Here is a 21,640-nt window from a genome sequence, read left to right as displayed (position 1 = left end):
TGTTTGCCACTGAGGAAAATCAAGGACATTCGTATCAAGTGGTTCTTGGTGACCTGTGTGGGTTATACCCGCTCCCAGCCAGCCCTGAGCCACAGGAACAGAGAGATGTGAGTCACACACAGCAGGGAACGCAGAGAGAAAGGAGCCTCCACCCAGTGCTAAGGGAAGCGTTGTTTATCCAGCATTTACAGAGAAACCACCCTGACCTGTGCTGAAAACAAGGCAGAGTCCCCCCATGAGCACAAAACATCCGTGAGTGTTCATTTCAGCTTTTTAATGTATATACAAATGTTTTAGACCAGTCACAATTTCATTGAGTATATACTGTATTTACAAAAATTACAATAATTTAGTCAAACAGTAAACCTGAACATTGATAACCTCTGTCACTACCAGATATGACAAGATTTTTTTTGTTGTTTTTTTTTTTTAGTTAACTATTTTGATATACATACTTCCTAATACTTTCATGCACCCATAAAAACATTAGGGATGAAGTAATCAAAGTTTAAGTGGGGTAGGGTTTCTTTGGGTAGATAAAGTTTAATGATGGATTTGCGTTTTGTGAATGTATGAGTATCCAGAGTTGTTTGCCATGACAAACCTGATACAAAGCTAACATAGTTTCCATTATTAAAAAAAAAGTACATTATAGTAATGAGATCCTTTTTATTATATAGGCATAGGTCACGATATCTACAAATGTGAATGAGAAACAATAAACCAACAAATCACAGGAACATGATTCACATTCCAGTTATCTCTTTAAATAAGACAAGCACATACTGGATCAAAACATTAATAAATAACATCCAGTTTGTTACTATTATCTTAAGGTCTTTTATATAAAAGGAGACCTATGTGTTGGTTTCACATTTTCAATTCATGGTAGTAAATAATGGACCAGTACAACAAAAGGATGAATTTATACAGAAAGCAATGTACTTTGACACTCTGTCTTTGCAGTAAGTTTTGCCACTTGAAAATTTAAGTGCAACGACAAGTGGATTGTCTTTAAAAACCACCAGCTTTAATGTCTCGCGTCAGATGGCAACCTGTTCCTCAAGCAGCAAATACAAATGATTTCCTGCTTGTCTTCTCAATACATCTGCCTTCCAAAGCTCAAATACGGATACAATTGTTGGTAGACAAACTTCAGTGATTCTACAAAAGGAGAAAGTCAGATTTGGGGTGAAGAGCGTAACTTGTTTTGAACTAGGAAAGATGCTTCGGCATCAGAGATATTTCATGACAATATTATTGCTTTGGTCCACAATAAACTTCTAAGACAATTAATTTGCACAAATTACCTCAAAAATCAGACCCGGCCCACAGCAGTCTGCATGACAGCTTGTACACCGTGGTCTGAAAAATGAAGTTGCAATGGGTTGCATTTTGCCAGGAGCCTTTGCCAAGTGCTCTGGAGCTGATCAAGGCATACAGGTGATGCAGGTGGGCTGGATAAAGTTTTGTGAATCCTCGGGAGGAGAGCTGTTACCTATAGGTTAGGAAGTTCCTAAAAATTCACAGTAGGGTTTTAGCTTATTGGTATTGTCTGCTGTTTGATGGCTTCAAACTACTGATGAGAACTTCATGGGAAATGCAGCACATGCTCATCCTTCTCTTGTACTAACATAGAACCATTCTTCCCCCCAGCTCACTATTCCCCCAGAATTGCTGTTTAACAAGCCATCGAGGTGCTGTTTAACATTAATTACTTGCTGTTTGCTTTAAAGACACTTACTCGATGATGCTGAGGAATTTTTTCCACACATTTCACTGCTGGACTGTGAGGTGAAGTACAGTATTAATGCATAAAGCAGCAGTAAGCTGCCACACTGATCTACCCAGGCTTCAGCTTTGTCTCTACTCAGGCATACTATGCTATATGAGCAACTAAGCAGCAAATGGTGACTGTTAGAAGTGTGCCTAAACCACGTCTGAGCACTTAAAGTTTGATGAAGTTTGATCCAAACCTAGGAAGAAAATACATTGAAATCTGGGCTTCACCACCAGTTACAGAACTCAAGTGAAGTGTTGCCATATCACATTTCACACACACAAAAAAAGTAGGAAATTCACTGGCTACACTGTGTCAGAGACAGAACAATCCCACCTTTTCCGTGCTCTCTCTCACCCGACTGGAATCCAAAGGGGAAAAAAAAAAGATACAAGGAACAGTAGCCCCATGGCTCTCAGATGACAAGCCAGATGGCTAGAGTTCCTTCTGAGCTCAGGATTCTTGAAACAAGTGTAAGGAAACCTTTCTCTTGTTCTTCATGATAAGTATTAGGCTCTTCATTTTCTGAAACTTCTGAATTTCCAGCCAGAGTTTGGTTGATCTGTGACATTTGTGACAAGAGACTATACAAGCACTAGCACAGGTCTGTAGTGGAGACTGAGAAAGTACCTAATACAAGGGTTTCTGTCCTTGGTTTTCAAATTCTGACCAGGCATCATTTAGCTCCATAAATATCATCTTTGCATATTGTTCATATGGCTGCCCAGTAGCCTGGAACGAAAACAGAAACACGGGTATGTCATCTATCAAGGGAGGCTACCATACAGACCTCTGTATAGCTAGATTCTCAAACACATATTGTTCACTTTCCACAAATGGCTTTCAGATATTCTTTGATGAGAAAAAACACTGTTTTTTTCAGTCAGTTTCGATGTGACAGAGCGAAGAGATGCAGCCCCATGAGGACCAAAAGCTTTAACCAAGGCTGGAAAGTTTCTACATGCTTGTTTGTACCAATACAACCACATTCAACACTTCATAATTAACCTTATTTTTGGGAACGGTGACAATTTGATCAATGTGAACTAGGAAAACCGTACCTTGTCAGGATGAACAACGAGCACTGCCCGTCGGTAGACCTTCTTCACTTGCTCTGGAGTTACAAGATCTGCCATGCTAACAGGTTTCCACTTGGTCTCCCCCGCCCATAGGACAGTATGCATTGTGGACAGCAGGGCTCTTATATTTCTCTCCTTTCCTTCAATCCACTCCAGGATCTGAGGAGAAAAACGTAAATCTCCATTTATGTCTTACATTAGATATTTCAGTTTCTGTATTTGAAAAGCAATGACTCCAAGGAACATCTCATATTTCTTTCCAAGCTTCGGAAGGGCTTTGGGAGATATTCATAGAAGATATTTGTCAGTCTGTACTTTGTCTTTAATTTTTATATCACCACTTGAAAGCTAAGACAGCCAGAGCCAAAAATACAGACTTGGGCCACTCCTAAGGACACTTTGAACAACCATTACATGGAACAGTCTAAAGATAAATGAAATGATTAACTGTGTGGCTCTTCAGAAAGCTTAATTGCATACCTAAAAATAAGCCTGACTGGAACTCTGCTGTGGAGGCATATCTTTAGAAGCCTTAGCTCTAGACATGTACAAAAGACTCATACAGAAGCTTAGCTTCAGCATAAATCCTTCTAATCTTTGAATCAGAAGCCTCAATTCTCTCCATGAGCCCTTTTTTCTATTAGTAATGCAGCAGCCTAACAAAGCAGTAGGTACCCTACTTCCCTGGGTGATGTCCCCCTTTGTGGTGGCCATCTTTATAATTTCCTCACATGGAGTGGGACAGAATGCATTTCCTTCCCTCTATGACAGAGCTGTAGTTCAGCAGTTTATTCAGGAGAGATGAGAGAATTCCAAAGTAGATAAATGAGACAGAGGTTTAGTTCAATTAACGAGACAGAGTTTTAGTTCAATTAGCTGTGCCTGCTCACCAGAGCTGGAGTGACCTGGAATCCCAGGTCAGTAACACTGAGCAAGCCACTGTTGTTTTCTGGTTTAGGACAGAAATGTATCCTTGGAGTTTTAGTTGCATTCCAAAGGATGTTCTCATCTTCAGGAGAGGTGTGAAAATGCATTATATGAACAAACAGCAGGAAGATCTCACCTTCTGCCCCAAGACAATCTCATTCTGGGGGCTAAGTCCCTCATTTGGTCAAAGCCTGGGTTTGGTTGAAGGGCAGATGGAGATGTTTGCTGCTCTCCTATCTGGCTTCTTTGTATGAAACTACTTTGGAACATAGGGTGTTAAGTTGTTGTTTTTTACTTTATTGTTAGAAAACAAACTGTTCTTTTTCCAAGTGGTATCTCTCATTTTGATGACCTAGTGGACTTTTTTCCAGGTGTTCTCCAACACCTGCAGCCCCTGACTTGGTTTTTCTGGTCACACTTACTCATTCCTATCTGGGATGCAAATGGGGAGCGCAGCAGTGCATGATGCCATCAAGTTTAGATGTTCAAGAGCATCCAGCTTCATGAGAATGACAGACACACTGAATGCCAGTAAGAGCATAACCAAGAGTGTTGCTTACTTTCAGTTTTTCAGGGTCCATCTCCTTAGCCATTTCTTCTTTTCTCATCTCAGCTATTGTTTTGGGTCCCTTCTTGTCCTTGTGAGCATTAAAACCTTGACCAGATAATAGATCTTCGAAATCTGCAGACACTTTTGGTTTTGAATCTTAAAAAGCAAAAATAAATTGTTTTCACAATACAAACTTATTTAACACTGCTTCCCTACCCAAGCAACCCCCCACACCACTTATAACAATCTCCCACTGATTATGAGTATGCAGGCTCGCTCAGAAGAGGTATAAATTAATGCTACTTTTGAATTGTTATTATCAAATCCCATTTGTAATCCAGGATTTCCTGCATATTAGCGTGCTTCAGAGTCTAGAATAGGAAACTAGTGTTGAACTTTGAACACCATCAGCATGACTTGCTCACCAGACTCCAACCTGCTTCGGTGCATGAAAGCAATATCACAAAGAACCAACCTTTTAGACACTGAACTCTGAGATGCTTACCAGCATTAGCCGGTCCTTTTCCACGTTCGTTTTGTGCTCCTGGCATTGCTGAGAAACTCACGTTGTAGTTGGGCTTGTTCTGGGGCGAGGCATGGGGCATGGCTGGCTGGGCCTTGGGCTGTGCCTGCTGCCAGCCATAGCCAGCTCCCTGCTGCCAGCTGCTGCCCATGGGCTGCGGGGAGGGCTTCTGTGGTGAGGGGGGGAATCCTCCGCCCATACCCGTTGGTGTGGTTGGTTTACTGGCAAATGAAGGGCCACCTGCACAGTGAGGGGAAAGGAGTGATGGTGTGCATTAACAAACAGAGCAATGACCCACCTTCTGGCCAGGGACTCTCAACAAAAGCTCTTTCAGCTTTGCCACAAACTGACTTTTGCAACATTGCACAAAGCCCTTCCACTTTCCTGTCTCTGCTCTGCAAGCTGCGTAAAGGCAAGCACCTGCCTTGGGAGTAGCAGTTTGATGGGATAAAGCAGGAAAAGCAATGTGCAGTTAGCTGGGAACCACAGCTACATTCTGTAACCTGCTCTAGGGAACCTGCTTTAGGTGGGGTTGGGTTGGGAAATATCCAGAGGACTATTCTAACTTCCACCACTTTATTAATCTGAGCTTCTGTGTTACAGTGGCACCCTCAAGCTGGCGCATGTTGAAATGGTTCCTCATTACGCTGTGCTGATCTGGTATTATCCCACAGAGTCACATGTTTCAGCACCTTATTGAGAGTTTGTGGTGGGTGGTATTCAGCATTAATGTTTTATGACTTGAGATTAATATCCACACTCAACTTCAGGCTCTGAAACATATCATGGAAAGTGGGTCAAGTGCTATTGATTCAGTTACAAACAACAACAATGTGGTTAAATATCCTGTGGATGCCAAATCGTTTGTTTTTGAACTGCATAGCTGTGCTGCAGAATCCATGCTTTAAAAGCACATCAATGTTTCTGACATGAATCTTGGCATTCCTTTTATTTTGCTCCTGCAGAGCAGCCAGTGATCCAGCAGAGGGAACTGGGAAACCTAATTCCAGAACCATGCTGGTACTGACGCAAAGGGGAAAACAAACACCAGATAAAACCACAATGGCTTGCAAAGAGCTGAGGGCAGTGACAAAGGGAAGAAAAATCTATTTACCAGACAGAGGAGCTGACGTGCTGGCTTTTAAGGAAAGCCATTTGTCAGGACTGCTTTGGGGCTGAGGGTTTGCTGATAGTTCTGAGACAGAACAAGGAGAAAATGCATGTCTGAGAGCCAGGCAAAGAGCCCTTCATAGCCAGGTGCAAATGAAAATGGGTTCAGATCCCACCTTCCAAAAGTATTGCAAGTTGGAGGCAGATTATTGAGGAACCACAGGCTTCCTCACAAAGGAGGAAAGTTGGCCAAATCCAGAAGGACTAAACAATTCCTCAAGGACCCCTGCAGTTATCAGGAGCCAAAGCCTGTTCCCAGGCACAGCTCCAAGGTCTGCAGCAACCGTTCTGCAGTTGGACCTAAACACAGCAGCATCCTTAGCCAGAAACAGTTGATGGGGATGAGATGGAGGTTTCACTTCACAATCCACACAGCCTACAAGGTCCAAACTGTTGCTGGCACGAACAGTTGTTGTTTTATTGGTTTTTGGTTTTTTTGATGGAAGATGGGCAAAAGCACAGGTCTGTGAAAATTTACATAGAATGAAGCAGGAGGGAATGCTTGAAAGTGGCACTAGCATGCAGCTGGGCTGAGAGAGCCCATATTGCTTTGTCACATATCAGGCTGTTCATCCTATCTCTCTAAACCAGGGGAAGCTGGTAACTTTTATTTTGCAGGGGATGCAAACCTGCTAAACTTGCTCCAAGAGTCCCCAGGTCAGCAAATGGATCCAGTGTTTGGGGCTTAGGCTGGTGAGTGGGAGTGCTATGGAGGGATCCTGTAGGACTGGTGGCAGCCGACTTACTTCCCATACCAAGGCCACCTTAAAGATAAGAAGGAGAAAAAAATAGCTACATTTTTATTCTTATTTTAGTTGAGCACAGCTCTTACCCAAGGTTTAGTTACACAATGTTACAAGACTGATGTTAAAATTAAGCGTATTATTGTCAGGCTCCTAAGCAGTTTCAATTCAGCGTTGGCCCAGACTACTTGCACTCCCACTCACAATTAGGCTCAGCAATAAGAACATTCCCCAGACTGTCTGCAGCGACGGAGTAATTATGATAAATGGATATATTTTAAGAACTGGAAGCCTTCAGGAAGCAAGTTTTGGTAGGACACACATACCCCCCCACGAGTAGAAGGAATCATACTATAATTTAGTAGCATCTTTGGAACATAAAGCATTTCTCATGTCCTTCTCCTGGCTCCTCAATGGAATGAAGCACAAGCACATACACCCACCTCTAGCACCTTTCCCACCTCGGGCCCTGATCTTTTGAGGAAGGAAACAGATCTCAGGGCTCACTAAGGCTTTTTCATTAACTGTTCTGAGATTTTACAGTACATACCTGGTTTGTTGTGCCAGTCCCAGCCACCTGAAACATCCGGCTGTATGGAAACTGTTGGTGTGCTGGAAGCTAAGCAGAATGGCTATGTATAAATATTTCAGAGTAATACAGCAAAAACAGCATAACCATAGAATCATTCAAGTTGATAGAGCCCTCCAAGCTCCCCATTCTCAACCCCAGCCCACCTCCTCCATGTTCACTGCCCACATCCCTCAGTGCTGTATCCCCACAGTTCTGGAACACCCCCAGGGATGGTGACCGTCCCACCCACTGGGCAGCCTGTGCTGGTGCCTCACTGATCTCTAGAGAAAACATTTTTCCTAATAGCCAACCCAAACCTCTATGGTAATCCAGCATCTAGAAAGGGTAGGGGGCAAGGAGCAGGGCAGATAGCATAGGGCTGTGTCCATCTATCATTTTCTAATTAGAAGTGAACTTCTTCCCCACAAAGGGCATTATGATTTTTTCCATTTATTTCTGATCTCATACTGTACTGATTTAAGTAGGGAAGGACATCGATTTACAGTCTTTGTTTTATGGCAGCTTTGGTCTGAGGCTTTACATACATATTTATAAAACCTTATCGACAGAATAATGTGGGGTTTTGTGTTTCTGAATAGAACTCTACCTAAGGAAGTGTTCTATATGCAAAGGGCAAGGATAGAAAACACAGATACAGCAAAACAGCCTCCACATAGAGACAATAAAGAAGTCTTTGCTTTAGCCTGTGTCAAACAAAGTCTGTACATCTATCCAGTTCACCCTGCCGGCTTTTCATTAAACACAGCATCAGCAGTGTCACTTAATACCTCATCATGCTGGGGTATCATTTAAATTCCTTTCATTAGTGCAGCCAGCTCCGAGTGTGACCCAAAGGTCTTATTCACAGAGGTAATACCCAATGTCTGAGTCTAGCAAAGCAAGGTTGTAAACAGTGCCAGCAGCAGACTACTTCCCTCCTTTGTAACCCTGGCTTTCCAGGGAGACCGTGCCACCAAGTGTTGTGTGTTAGATGGTGAGAAACAAAGGAATTCGTATCTGAATGTGTTTTATAGAAGGTTATGATATTGCATTTTGGCACAGGGAGAGAAAGGGACAACTAAGGGACGTTTTTCTAAAACAAAGGGAGAGTCTTAAAGAGTCAGATTTAGCTGAATGTGGCCAGGATCAGTATCGGATCTAAAGAAATCAGATACTTCTAACCAAAACCACCAAAGGATGGGCATTTTCTTTAGCAGGCATAATATGCGATGCTCTATTTAGCTCAATTAGTGGCAGTTTGTTCAAAGTAGACCTCATAACCACAGGGATATGCAGGCAGACATTCTTCATGGTCTCCTTCCTCATGTAAACAAATAGCTTATTAATTAAGTATATGAGTTGAGCAAAACAAGTCTCATCCTACCGCACTTCAACTGATGAACATACTTTAAGTCTAGAGACAAAAAGCCCTTTCCTGTTTAGTGGAGTTTGTGTGGTTTAGAGTCATTTCATAGTAAGCACCAGTTTGCACTTAATGGCTCCATCAGGTTGAAAAGCAGCTTTTTGTGCTTGCTCAAATTCACTGGAAGAGCTTCACTTTCTTACCCACGTGGAAGGGATCACTGTGCACAGTTGGTGAAGGACTCCTTGTTGCCTGAAGGAAAGGATCACCGGGGACATTCGATGAACCAAGAAAGGAACCCAGGAGGTCTGGACCGGCTTGCTTAGGGCTACTTCCAAATGGATCAAAGGCAGATGCTGGAAGAGATTTTTGAGAACTCTAAATCACCAGCTTGAACAATGGCTGTGCCGCAAGGCCATCCTGGGGTAGGTGCCACCAGTCTCAGCCACAGCACTGCTCAAGCCAGTGCCCTCCTCAACAAAATGAAAAACAAACCCAACATTTTTGTACAAGGCAAACACTTCAAATCATTAGTTGCTAAGAAAAAGTTAAGTGAGCATACTGTGCTCTTTGAATCATGTACTTGTTGACTACATGTCAGCTCTTAAACTGTAACATAAAGGATTTGGCCAAACCAAACGCAGGGAGACCACACAGACAGTAGATCGAGCTCACTGTTCTTGTTTTGCCTTTGGCAATACTTATACCTATTCCAGAGACCCTCACCTGTTCAATTACACATGCTATCTATTTGCCCTTTTCCATTGACTTAATCCTCCAAAAGATCCCTCTCCCTAATAATCTATTCAACCATCCCTTCTACCAATCCAATTTAAATCTTTGGATCAATAAAAAATAGTAATAATTTAAAAAATCTTCTTATATTGCTTATCATGTCTGCTGAATGATCAGACAAAGCAAAGTGTCACCATATTTCACAGCCCAAGACCACCATCTTAGCTCCAAAACCCTACTGTTAAAAAAAGAAATTCAACCTAAACCGCTGCAGGTCTAACCAAGACCCAAGTGGCCGGGTTCTCTTAAGTTTTAATTAGCATATATTCTCCTCATGTACATTATCAGATGCATTGGAAGAAGGGTGACTTCCAATGCCTGTAATGTAAGAAGCCAGCCAAGCACCTGGGTGAGCACCCCTGAGTCTTAAAGAAACAAACTGGCCAATCTGCTGGTGTTGGTGACTCCAGCCTCAGGGCAGAGGAACTGGATGGGCTCTCAGGGTCCCTCACTGTCTCCATGAAAAGCACACCCAAAGAGGAAAGCAACACCCCCGCAGAGCCAGCCTTACCTTCTCCCACCCTTGGTGATGGGGATGGGGACGCCGAGGCTGCAGAATGCCGAGGAGTGGACTGTACCGATCCAGGCCCTGCCATGTGAAAGACCTCATCGGCAGCAGGCTGTGTGCTCTGCCCACCAGCCCCAAACAGATCGCTCAGCAAGTCCGAGTTAGAGGGGGCAGCCGCCGGCTGCGAGGGAAAGGTTTTGCTCATAGGGCTGCCATCCAGCCCCAGCAGGTCCACGTCCTCAGGTGGAGGTGGTGCCGGCGGCTCTTGCTGCTTTTTGCCATGTTTTGGTGTCCCGTGGGGTTTGTCACCGCTGGCATTGCTGTGTTGACTGGAAAGGGACAAGAGTTCATCATCTGACTGTTCGCTTTCCTCATGCACCAACGCTGCTCGGTCCTCTGAGGTGGGGTGAGAGCTACTTTTGTCAGATTTCTGATCTAAAATAAAATTAGGTAGCCATTAGTTTCATTGCAAGGCTCCCATAGAAATCAGCTTACATGCAGAACAAAAAGCTGTCAAGAACAGAACTATTCAGAATGCTACTGTGGTAAAGACTTTAAGTCTTTTCTGGGCTGCATGCTAAGCAATCAGTGTTATTGATCAGGAACGCAGGGGGAGGCTAATTGTCTCTTCTCGAGCCCAAAGAGCAGTGAGTGCCACCCGCACAGAGCAGTGCTGCACAGGTTTCTGGGTCAGGATGAAGCACTCAGCCTATCTCCAGCCATGCCTCAGAGCCTGGGCTCATTACAAATAGCAGTGACACAAATCACCTTCCTGGCATTGCACACCAGCACAGCCTGTGCCCAGTTCCTGCCTGCACATCCCCAGTGCCGTGTCCCCATGCTATGGACAGGCACCCAGCTCACTCTCAGCGCTACGTTCTCCCAAATACGACAATAGCAAAAAGCAGCTTCATGCTGTTTCAATGCCAAAGACGCCTAGGGTGAAGGTTTACACTGGAGCTATGTCAATAATCAGTCACGTACAGCGTGAGAAGGCAATTTCTGAAGGGAATATTGTAGGAAATTAATTTCCACTCAATTGCAACATAAGGGCGTGACCAGCAACACAGTGATCTAATTCATAAGGCATGCTACAATCAGATTCCTCAGCAGGCCTCCGTGCTCCAGGGAGTGGGGAGAGAGAAACAAGTTGTTTATCTCATTCTAAGCAACCTGATTTAAAGGCTATGCTGCGTACCTTGCCAACTGAGAGATGAGAAGAAAGCACTCTGTCCAACATTCCTGATGTTATCCTGGGGTGAATCAGTGGGACCTTTACCTGCAGCACAGAGTGCCAACATAAACAAACAAATAAATAAAGGAAAACAGAGCCCCACACCCATGTAAGTGTGCAAATCAAGCGAGTAAACCTGCGCAGCTCCCACCTGCCAAAGCAAGAGTGTCCTGATGCTCCTGATGAGAGGAGAAGAGAATGGTTGGATTGATGTCTTTTGTTGTGAAGTTCTCCCATGGAGGAGTTAACTCTGTTTGTCTATCAGTAGATTGTATTTCTATCTCCAGTATAACATGGAAGAGCTGGGGATATTTGTCTGGAGAGTCACAGGCATCCAGTTCGGGTCTAAATGGGGAGAAGCTGGTCACTTCAAAAGGAACTCATGTTTCTACAAATCTATGTCATCTTTCAATATATATGCACGCACACAGACTTTCATCTGTGAATATTCTCCTTTAGCCTTTTTAAGGCTTTTATGCTCCAGGTTTGATTAATGTTCAGCTTAAAATACTCACTTGGTGAATTTTAATGTGGTTGTTCCCAGGGCTATAAATCCAGTATGAAATTGAATTTGGAATATTTGTGTGTTGGTCATCTGAAAAACAGAGTGCCGTAATGAACAAGGGCTTTAGCTCATGAAATTCAAGTATTTGTTTATATTGCACATGCAGATGGTTACGTCTACCCTACTACCAGTTACTACATAGATTAATGATAACTGCTGTATAAGCTAATTTGTTCTGTTTGTTCTATAGAAAGTAGAACTTTCCCTTCTCAAGCCCCAGTATTTCCATCTGCCTTTAATTTTGCTACTGCCCTGACAGGGGAGTGTCTTCATAGTGTTTGGGAACATGCCCTCATTGACAGGACCTACTTGGCCTATTCCTGCTCTTAAGTGAAACTGATATCTATTTCCACCGAATATAGTGAAGCAACAGGCTTGTAGCCCAGGAACACAGAAGACCATTTCAATTGCAGTAGGAAGTTCAGTAAAGCACTGTCTGTACAGCAAACAGTGCCAGTAATGACCTAAGAAGAGAAAAATTCATCAGTCGCAATGCAATTTTTGCCTGTTATCCATAACATTCAAAAAGGTAAAGGCTGTTCTACAGCAAGCAGCTCTGACAGCATCCAGGAGGGATGGCTCAGTCAGTCATACTCACTGAAACTTAAGGAAAAAATATTCTCCCATTTTCTTAGAGGGCATAGACAGAGGTTTTGGTGGCGTTTTGCCCTGTATTAGATACTGATGTGTTGGTTTCTATCTTCTGCATCACCTGGAAGGATCCTACACCCTGTCAGTATACACTATAGAGAGAAACAGGAGGCATCAAGGACTCCCCCAAATGCTCTTTGTTTTCACTTGGCACCACTCAAATTTATGCTATGTCTGTACTCAGGTAAGGAAGCCTTCTATGTCTTGAGTGCCATCTGCATTCTCAGGCCCAGTATTCGGGCCCCTCTTAGTTAGCTACATTGCCTCTATCATGCAAGAGAAGCTGAACAAACTCCTACTTTTGCTTGAAGGCGTCCGCCAATGGTTGATCTCATATGGTAGACAGAAACAACAACATCTCCATGGACAGTGGCTCCCAGTGGAATTAGGACTTTCCCTTCTTGCACGCGGTATTCTCTTCAAAGGGACAAGAAGGAGATCCACAGTTATGCTCCCTTCTACAATGCCATTACCACCCAACCCCAACATCAAAATTACCATCTTGCTCAGGCTGAGCCAACAGAATCGCTCTGTATAGGGTGAGGTTGAGTTGAAACAGAAACACTTCAAAGGAGAAACTAGCGTAGCACTGAACCATCTCAGTGAAGGTACCCAACTGAGATACCTTCAAACTGACCCTAGTTTAATTGAATACTAGGCACCAACCTTCAATTAATATCCACACTCCATGATTTATCAGGCAGTCTGGCAATGACCACAGCACAGATACCAGACGCCTTACAGCAAAGCATCCTAAGGGTGGTAGGAGAGCACAGCAACTCACTTCATTCTCTCGTACTCTTGGGATGTGGTCAGGATTCTGGTTTCTCCACTTAGGATGTCGCAGAAGGGCCGGCACCCATTTCTTTGCTTGTTGAAACAGGGGACTGGACTGAGAGTGACTGACTTGATAGTAAGAGGCTTGCAATGAGGAATGATGGGCTTGTCTGCTATTAGGTCGCAAATATATCCTATGTACCTGCAGACAGAGAAAGCCATCAGTGAAAACTTCATCCCAGGTGAACAGTTTTCATTCTATTTTATGTGCACATGCCATACGAAGTACTTAGTCATGGACCATTATTTCCCCACACACAACACTACATCTTCTATTTGCTCTGATAGGCAGTTTTGCCTCTGCTTCATGAAAATTACAAACGAGACATTTTTACAGTGTAAATACTAAAAGGATGAAGCTGACACTGGGAGGGGGATTCACCAAGGCCATGTTAATTACAGGCTTGTCAGCTTTCCTAAGCCAGAGCACAAAGCTATTGTAATACTTGTTTTTATTCTTCCATTACTATGACAATATGGGTGAATAGGAAGTGGCCATAAACATCAGTTATGACCTGCCAAAGCTAAGTAGCATGGCTAATGCATGAATACTGCTGATGTTGCAGTAGGAGTCCTGCATTTTAACTCTGTTGCCTCCTGCTGACACCTTTGGGACTGGGTGGACAGGATGAGGCAAGGAGCATATGCATCTTTTAGGTCACATGCATTATTCTGTGAAATAACACAGTAATTCAGGTTGGAAGAGGCTTCTGAAGGTCGTCTTGTGCAGCTCTCTGCTCAGCACAGGACCAACTTCAGCATTGCGTCCAACCTCAGAGCTGGATTATGCTGCTCATGGTGATCCCCAGCCAAGGATCTCAGAAGTCAGAGATCCCACAGCTGCTCTGGACAACCTGCTCCAGTGTATAATCACTACCTTAATTGCTTACCCGCTATTTCTGGGGATTAAAGCAAAAATGGAATGTATGTCTCTGCCTAGGAGCTGGGGACACACTGCCAAAACACACACATAGCATTTAGCCAATGTACTCTACCTCCTGTGCGATGGCCACAGTACAATTCCAGGTCTCTTTGTGTTTAGCAGCTGCATAGCAGGGCCTGGGTTAGAGAAGAGGTGACAGAAACAGAACATCGCGCTGACCAGAACTGCTGAGGCTGCACGGCCATCCTGGTAGGGAGAGCAGGGCAGGGAAGAAATGCATAAGTGTCAGAGACAGCCTTCTAATTCCACCCAAACACTCTTCACTCTCCCTTAAGTTACACAAAATAATGTCTCTGTAAAGTCTGGTAATGAGACCGCACCACAATGAATTTCCAGCCTGGGGCTTCAGTGAGCTGCAGTGGCCTGGATCAAAGATGACATTCACAAGCAGCCAAAGCTGAGGATGGCTCAGACTTGCTTCCATACCCGGTATATTTCGCCTCCAACTGTCCCACAGGATTTACCATGCAGAGGTGACCCAGGCCCAGCATCTACCTCAGGTTAATGGGCTGCTTGCCTTTGCAGATTTAGCCAACGGCCTCTGAAAGGATCTCTGGGGTTCATGTAAAATGAGTGGGCTTCTCCTGACTCCTCAGAAAATGTTAAAAAGGACTCACTACCCTTCACAGCATTACTCTGAAGTTCATTGTCCAAAGGTCAGTAAAGGCGTTTGACAGCAGAGCTAAATTTCTAAGGCTGGAGCCATTGTGTACATCCCAGTCACTGTCTGAACCCAGCTCATGTCCTGCAGCCACAGGCTGCACTATGTGAGGCACGAATTGCCAGACTCAGACATAAGGTTTGCACAGTTTGGGAGCACTCATTTTCTCAGTTCCTTCCAAGTTTACCCTGATGTGTGCTGACAGCCTCCTGGATTTAATTTAGGCTCCAGGAACAGAACAGAACTGTCCTCTTGGGCATTACGGATAACATCAAAGGTTGCTCAGGGATAAATTAGTCATACAGAATGACACCACCCTCACACATCAGACCTGCGTGTTCCCATCTTGAACCGTCCTTATCAGGAGTCAGCAGCCCATGGGCTATGGTGCACAGTGCGAGGCAGAAGGCAACTGGACATCTTCAGCCACATCTGACAAGCAGTTACCATAAGAGACTTTAACAACCCCAGGTTTAGAGTTAAACAGAACTCCTCTCTATGCCTTTGCTTCCCTTTCTATAGGAGTTGGTTTTACCACACTTGTTTTAGAAATTGTCACCATCTTTGCCCACAGACATAATATTTGCAACATGCAGCATGACTTACGACTCACAGGTCTGAAAATGTGGTTCCTTTCTGCTGTACTCACCATGCAGTGGATGACACACACGTTTTTGGGGTTCTGCTGTAGCCAGTTGTGCATGTTCTTGCAGACAGCAAAGAGATTGTGCAGGCTGGGAGCCTGTCGTACCGGCCAGCTACATTCAGATACCTACAGGAATTGCACCATGAGCACAGCCAGCTTCATAAGAGTATTAAGCAGTGCATGCTTTTGCAAATGCTTTTGGCCAATAAACACACTTAATTCAGCAACATAAAGTTACGGACTTGAAACCTACTCCATCACTTCTCATACGTAATTCTGATCCCTGACTTTCATGAGCTGTGAGGGACAAACAAAAAGGAATTCTCAGTTAAATAACATGGTACTGATGGATTGCCATTGGCAATACTTTATTAACAATTACATTCCAAGCCAGATTATCTTGAGTGGCCTTCCATGGCACTCTAGTCTCACAGCTGCACACTGAGGCCAGTAAAAAGCCTTCAAACAAGTTGTCCCCAGAAACTACAGCCCTGATTTGTGAAGGATACTGAGCATCTGTTATTCTCAGAGCAGTAGAAATTTCAAACCCTGTTTGACAGAAGTTAGATTGATCAAAGGGAAACTTCTGCCTAAAATAAATAAATAAATGTATGTGTATTTATCTGTGTAAGCACAGTTAATGATATGAGCTAGAAAAATGAATGACTTCTTAGAGCTGAAAACCCACAAACTCTGAAGCATGCCTGGTTACTATTCATCAGTGTACCAGCTCCGAGTCATGACACATCTCAAGAACAGTCTCTGCAGTCTCAAACAGCATATCAATAGCCTTCTGCAGACATCCCTGCTTCATCTGGTCTTAATTGAAATGTCTTTATTGGACATCATTTCTAGCTAGAAGAAATTTAAAGGAGAAAAAAAACATTGAAGACAAAGGATTGCTTTTCTCTCTCAGCTGACATTTGGATTCTGCTTGAAGAGAACCAGGGAGCAGGAGGCAGATTGTCTGCAAGAATTACGAGGTGATCACAAACATTCATTCCATTCTTCAACAGACCCAAAATACCAATGCCATAATGGAGGTATAGGTGCCCAACAACTATTTTATGCTATCGGGCCAAATTCTCCTCCTGATCCCAAGAACTTGTGCACCACTTCTGGCAGCCCGAGATCCACTTGCAGTCAGACCACCAAAACACCAAATACGCATTGTGAGTGGCTGCTAGAATTAATGTGACCAGCGACCTTTCACTGACACTTCTCTGAACAAGCCCCATGACAACACTGTCAGGCATTTGGAAAAGCCATTATCACTTATCACGTAAATAAAACGCCTTTCCCAACAGTCCACAATTATTTATTTACTTTGTCTATAATTACACATCTGCCTGCTGGTTGGCAATTAGGAAATTAAAGGCACGTTATGCAGCATTTCATTTATTTCAAATACAACCTCAGCAACTCCTGTGAAAGGCAACTATGCAGGAACTAACAGGAGCTCTACTGGAGCTCTGGAAATATGCAACTAGTGCTTGTTTTATTCCAGCAATGGGGATGAAACAGCCAGGAACGTGACCCTGCAGGGACTCCAAAGCATGACTTTGTTCAATGCTAGATTTGCATTATATGTTCTCAAACTGCTCACGTCTTCTGCAGCAGATGTGAGCTCTCCTGCTGGGCAGCGAGCTGAGCAAAGCACAGTCAGATTAGAGCTCTGACTGCTTGCATTCCTTCTCCTCTGCACTGGACTGGGCACTCAGGGCTTTGTGTCCCAACTTGAGGCAGAGAATGGCCCCACAGGGCATTTACTGTCATCTTCCTCCTGTGCTGTGGCTCATCATGATCTGCTCTGGACTTAGAGCACAGGAGTTCTAAAGGAGATAGGAATTAAGACCCCATTCACTTCAAAGAACAAGTGTCTGTCTCAAAACTTCAGGTGATCCAAAACAGAAGATACTCTCCACGTGATTTCACTTCCTTGATGGCCTGTTAGTATCTTGTTCCCCATTATAGATGAGGTTCAAATTCGTTTTCACAATTGGTTTGTGTTTCATCTCATCTCATGCATTTTGCTGTGCACATTTCATCTTCTTGAGAGATACTTGGAGTCTGTATTTCCTAGCTCATCACCTGAAAGCAGAATGTTTTATTGCAAGATACCTCATTTCCTTAGTGCTTTGTGTTGCCTTCACACGCACATAGTCAGCCTTCAAGAGTGACATATGAAGTAGCTGCCAAGTCATAGGAAGGGTAGGAGATGAACTAGAGGGGATGAAGGAGTAATGGCCAGGTCAAGTATTATACTAACAAGTGTTTCTTTAATGCTGGGCTGTCAAAAGCAGATGTCTCCTCCCACTGACACTGTTGCACCAAACACAAGCAAGACTGAAGATCTATAACCCTTTTTAATTAGCCTTTCTTGTTCAGCTACACCTCAAGCAAACACGAGGCACGGCATTCACCCCAACATAGAGCTCAGTCCAGCAGCTGATGCTGCCTTTCTAGTTGGAGTTAATGAAAGACAGAAAAAAGAAAATCATCAATCCCTTGTGGGATAGGGAATAAATAGGAAGCTTTCTGAAAGATTAGATCTAATCTTGTATTTCAGCAGCATTATTTTCTAGAGATATCCTCTAAAAGCCATTGATGAACCAGAGCCCTGAACTGTTCCCGCATGACATCCTGGTTTTAGAGAAGGAAAGTGGGACGGAGAGTGGAGGCGTATTTTTTAAATGAAATACGCTATTAAAAAGCCAAAAAATGTGCCTTAGATGCAGTTCCCAACCCCAAGCTTTGCATGCTGAGTCCTTCTGCTTAACTAAACACAACTGGAGGATTCTTCAACATTAAAACAAACTACTACTACTTCTTTTATCAGTTACTTCTTTCAGAGCACTTTTGTTACAACCCTTGCAAGGCCATCTTCAAACTCCTATAAAGCCCTCATTCCCCTTCAGATGATCTCACGTGGTAACCCATGGCTATACTCTGCTCCAGGCACTGCCAGCACTTGGCTATTTGTTAGAAGTCTCAGTAGCAACACACTGGGGCTCAGAGCACACTCAAGTCCTGCACCCCACATCATACACTTGAGTCTGTGCGTTAACAAAGGTGAACTTCAGAAGGAGTAAGTGCATGAGAAACTAAAGGTTATTTCTTTGCTGCAGCTTCTGACAGCAGTCACAGAACTATTTTGTGTGGGAAAGCTCCTTTAAAAGCCATCTGGTCTGAGATCCTTGCAATGAACAGGGACATCCACAGCTCCTTCAGGTGCTCAGAGCCTCATCTCCTGATCTTGGATGTCTGCAGGGATGGGGATCTAACAGTGCAGGAGCCAAGAGCACGCAGGCTCATCTCAGTGCAATGCCACTCTCACAGACTCCTAACACATCTCATTAATCCCTGAACTTTCCATCCCTTTAATCCCTGCAGCCCTGGGTGTCAGCTAAAACCCAAAAATGACACAGCAGCTTAAAACACCTATAATTCCTTTTCCATCTTATTACATTCTGCCACACACAGGAGAGTCAGGATCTTTTGCCACCTTTCAGTTTCTCCCCACTCTTGTTAATCCCTTGGAAGACACTCACCCTGTTGTGAAACTTGGCACTGCGATAGTACTTGGGTGACAAGTTGAAGACTGTGTAGTGGTCAGGGTGTCTGGAATCCAGAAATGTCCGGACATCTTCAATGTGATTCCTGAATCCCAGCTCAACGCCTTCAGCCGGAAAAGACATCACTAGAAATGTAAGAAGAAGCTGAGCTGAGCATGCACCATTTTCATGCTTATGAACCTCTGAACCCTGAGATATTACAAGCTTTATATATCTGGCAAGGAGCACTTACCTATAATTCTTGAGGTAATGTATGAAATATCTAGCTCTCCCTTGGTGTAACTAGAAGGAGACGAAGAAGGAGACAGATGTTACTCACATATTTACAGCAGGCAGCCCATTACAGGATCCAGGAGAACAGTATTTTCCCACTTTCAATGCAAGGAAGAGAATGATCTTAGAACTGATGACTTGTACTTCATCTTTATGTTTTAAGCAGAAGCTATAGATAGCTTACTGTAGGCAGTGACCCAGCCTTCCTTTTAAGTGGACCCCCTGTAAAGTCCCTTTTCCCTTTTGTCATTAATTTTCAGCGGCAGTTTTCAGAAGAAATTTCTAGCAATTAAACACTTCATGTATCAAAGACTCCGAGGAGCTGCATCCATTACATGTCTTCAATTTACTATAGCCCCACGTTCCTCAGAGGACAATGGAGTGCAAAGCACAGGGACCGTTGCCAGCAGAGCTGACCAAAGCAAAGTCACCTCAGCCCTTTCTTCAGCTCAAAAAGTGGCTTTAGCAAAGGGGACAGTTACATCAGCATGAGGAGCCTCATACAGCACAAGACAACTTCTAGTGACAAACAAGCAGTGGTTGAGCAGAAGGACCCCACAGGTGTTAATGAGGGAACCAGAGACTGAGTGCCCCACTGCCACTGGGAAGGCCTTTTCCAGATTTCTGGATGTTGATCCTCATTCATTATGAAGCTTAGATATTTACTTTGGTTTTCTACTCCCATGAGCCCAAATACCCAATTGCAAGACAGAATTACAGAAGTCATTTGTGATTTTCCCCTTCCCCTTCAGTAGGTCAGCTGTTGTGCTAGCTAAGATGGCAGCTCAGACTAGCACCCTGCAGCTCGTGATATTACCTGCATTAGCCTGCCTCAGCTGTACCATACCTGGCAACAGATTGCATGACCTTCGAAGACGTATCTTTCAGAGTATCCTTGAGGTTATCCTTCAGATTGCTGAAGAGCCTCCCTGCTCCTCCTTTCACCATATCCAGCAAGCCTCCCCCATAGCTGGACTCCATGTCCGGTGATGAGGCACCTTCAAATACAACAGAACCAAACCCATCATCACTTGTTTGAAACAAATTCACAGAGCCAACAAACCCATTGCTCTATTCAGACTGAATGTATTCATGTGCACTGTCACGTATTGAGCAGGGCAAAAGAGGTTTTCCTGTTCAAAGTTATGACTGTCCAGAAACTAGAATCATAGAATATCCCAAGCTGGAAGGGACTACCAGGACTACTGAGTATAATTACAGAGGGCACTTCCTTGCTGGCTAGGCACAGAATCCATCAGCGACTTTCGGCACTGCATGTAGGTTAATTGGTGCTGGTACAGGATGGACAAGCACCAGTTGAGCTCCCTCACTTCTCAACACAGCCCAAAGCTCTTCAGCATGTGGCCAACACCAAACCAACAACTACCTCCACAGGGACAAGAAAGAGACATTTCAATATACCACAGCTCTTTTGTGTAAGTCATAGTTTCCAATTTCACTGCGGCTGGATGACTGAAGGTTGTCTTATCACCACATGCATAGAGGACACCTATGACCATACACAGAGGAGAAACCATTAGAGCAATCTCAAGTCACTTAAGAGACCAGTCTGATTTGTCTGAATGGAAGATGGCAGACAGAAAAGACGAAAGCGCAGGAATTAAACTCCCTAGCTGACAAATAGACCCATTTTGGATATCCCTAGACTTGTAGCACTAACAATGCTGCAAATTGATGGGGAGAAAACAGAGCAGAGCTCATCTCCTTTTCTTTTCAAGCTTTTTTCTCACAGCCTGAAACATCGTAAAGTTTCAAAGTCAGTAGGAGACTAACACAGAGCAAGAGCCATTCAAATCATGATTTCGATGGGCTGTGATGTGGCATTCCTCCTCACAAGGCTGCATTTTGCAATTATGCCAGAACTACTATTCCAATCTCTCCACCAAGACCCGATTCACTGCAGCTTCTCTTATTATACTACTGCTGTATTAACAGCACGTATCATTCTTAGAAAAGTTTAATAAGTTGAAGGTGGACTTGAGTAAACATGGTTTTGCTTTATCATACAACTGAGTTGTTGGCCACAAACCAGTAATACCATACACAAAGCTCTTGGCTACCAAAATCACTAGGACCCAACTGCCTGATCTTAGCAAGCTATATATTAATATATATATATATATATTAATATATGTATATACATTAATATATATATATATATTAATATATATTAATTATATGTTTGTTACTTCGTTACTATATCAGATCAGTCAGAAAGCAAAACT

General features: G+C 43.6%; 1 protein-coding gene across 3 annotated transcripts in view; it reads right to left on the bottom strand.

The window, feature by feature from the left end:
* Window positions 1-253: 253 nt before the first annotated feature.
* DNAJC6 (DnaJ heat shock protein family (Hsp40) member C6) overlaps window positions 254-21,640 on the bottom strand; it is a 37,281-nt gene continuing 15,894 nt past the window's right edge. For 2 of the 3 annotated variants that reach the window (XM_015870811.2, XM_015870812.2), the window contains 18 exons: window positions 20,242-20,392; window positions 19,354-19,403; window positions 19,098-19,246; window positions 15,550-15,672; window positions 14,292-14,425; window positions 13,244-13,438; window positions 12,759-12,876; window positions 11,759-11,838; window positions 11,395-11,588; window positions 11,208-11,288; window positions 10,013-10,444; window positions 8,910-9,062; window positions 7,323-7,391; window positions 6,659-6,793; window positions 4,842-5,099; window positions 4,347-4,492; window positions 2,842-3,018; window positions 2,132-2,512 (listed from right to left, as the gene is read on the bottom strand). In XM_015870811.2, the coding sequence (XP_015726297.1) occupies window positions 2,411-2,512; window positions 2,842-3,018; window positions 4,347-4,492; window positions 4,842-5,099; window positions 6,659-6,793; window positions 7,323-7,391; window positions 8,910-9,062; window positions 10,013-10,444; window positions 11,208-11,288; window positions 11,395-11,588; window positions 11,759-11,838; window positions 12,759-12,876; window positions 13,244-13,438; window positions 14,292-14,425; window positions 15,550-15,672; window positions 19,098-19,246; window positions 19,354-19,403; window positions 20,242-20,392 (2,747 nt within the window). In that variant the 3' untranslated portion in view covers window positions 2,132-2,410. Of the gene's footprint in view, window positions 2,513-2,841; window positions 3,019-4,346; window positions 4,493-4,841; window positions 5,100-6,658; window positions 6,794-7,322; window positions 7,392-8,909; window positions 9,063-10,012; window positions 10,445-11,207; window positions 11,289-11,394; window positions 11,589-11,758; window positions 11,839-12,758; window positions 12,877-13,243; window positions 13,439-14,291; window positions 14,426-15,549; window positions 15,673-19,097; window positions 19,247-19,353; window positions 19,404-20,241; window positions 20,393-21,640 lie in introns of all 3 variants that reach the window. The other variant, XM_015870810.2, reaches the window with a different exon arrangement.

Source organism: Coturnix japonica, chromosome 8 (genome assembly GCF_001577835.2).
Source record: "Coturnix japonica isolate 7356 chromosome 8, Coturnix japonica 2.1, whole genome shotgun sequence".
Lineage (NCBI taxonomy): Eukaryota > Metazoa > Chordata > Aves > Galliformes > Phasianidae > Coturnix > Coturnix japonica.
The sequence above is the reverse complement of the archived record's forward strand: the minus strand, read 5'-3'. Positions and strand labels throughout refer to the sequence as shown.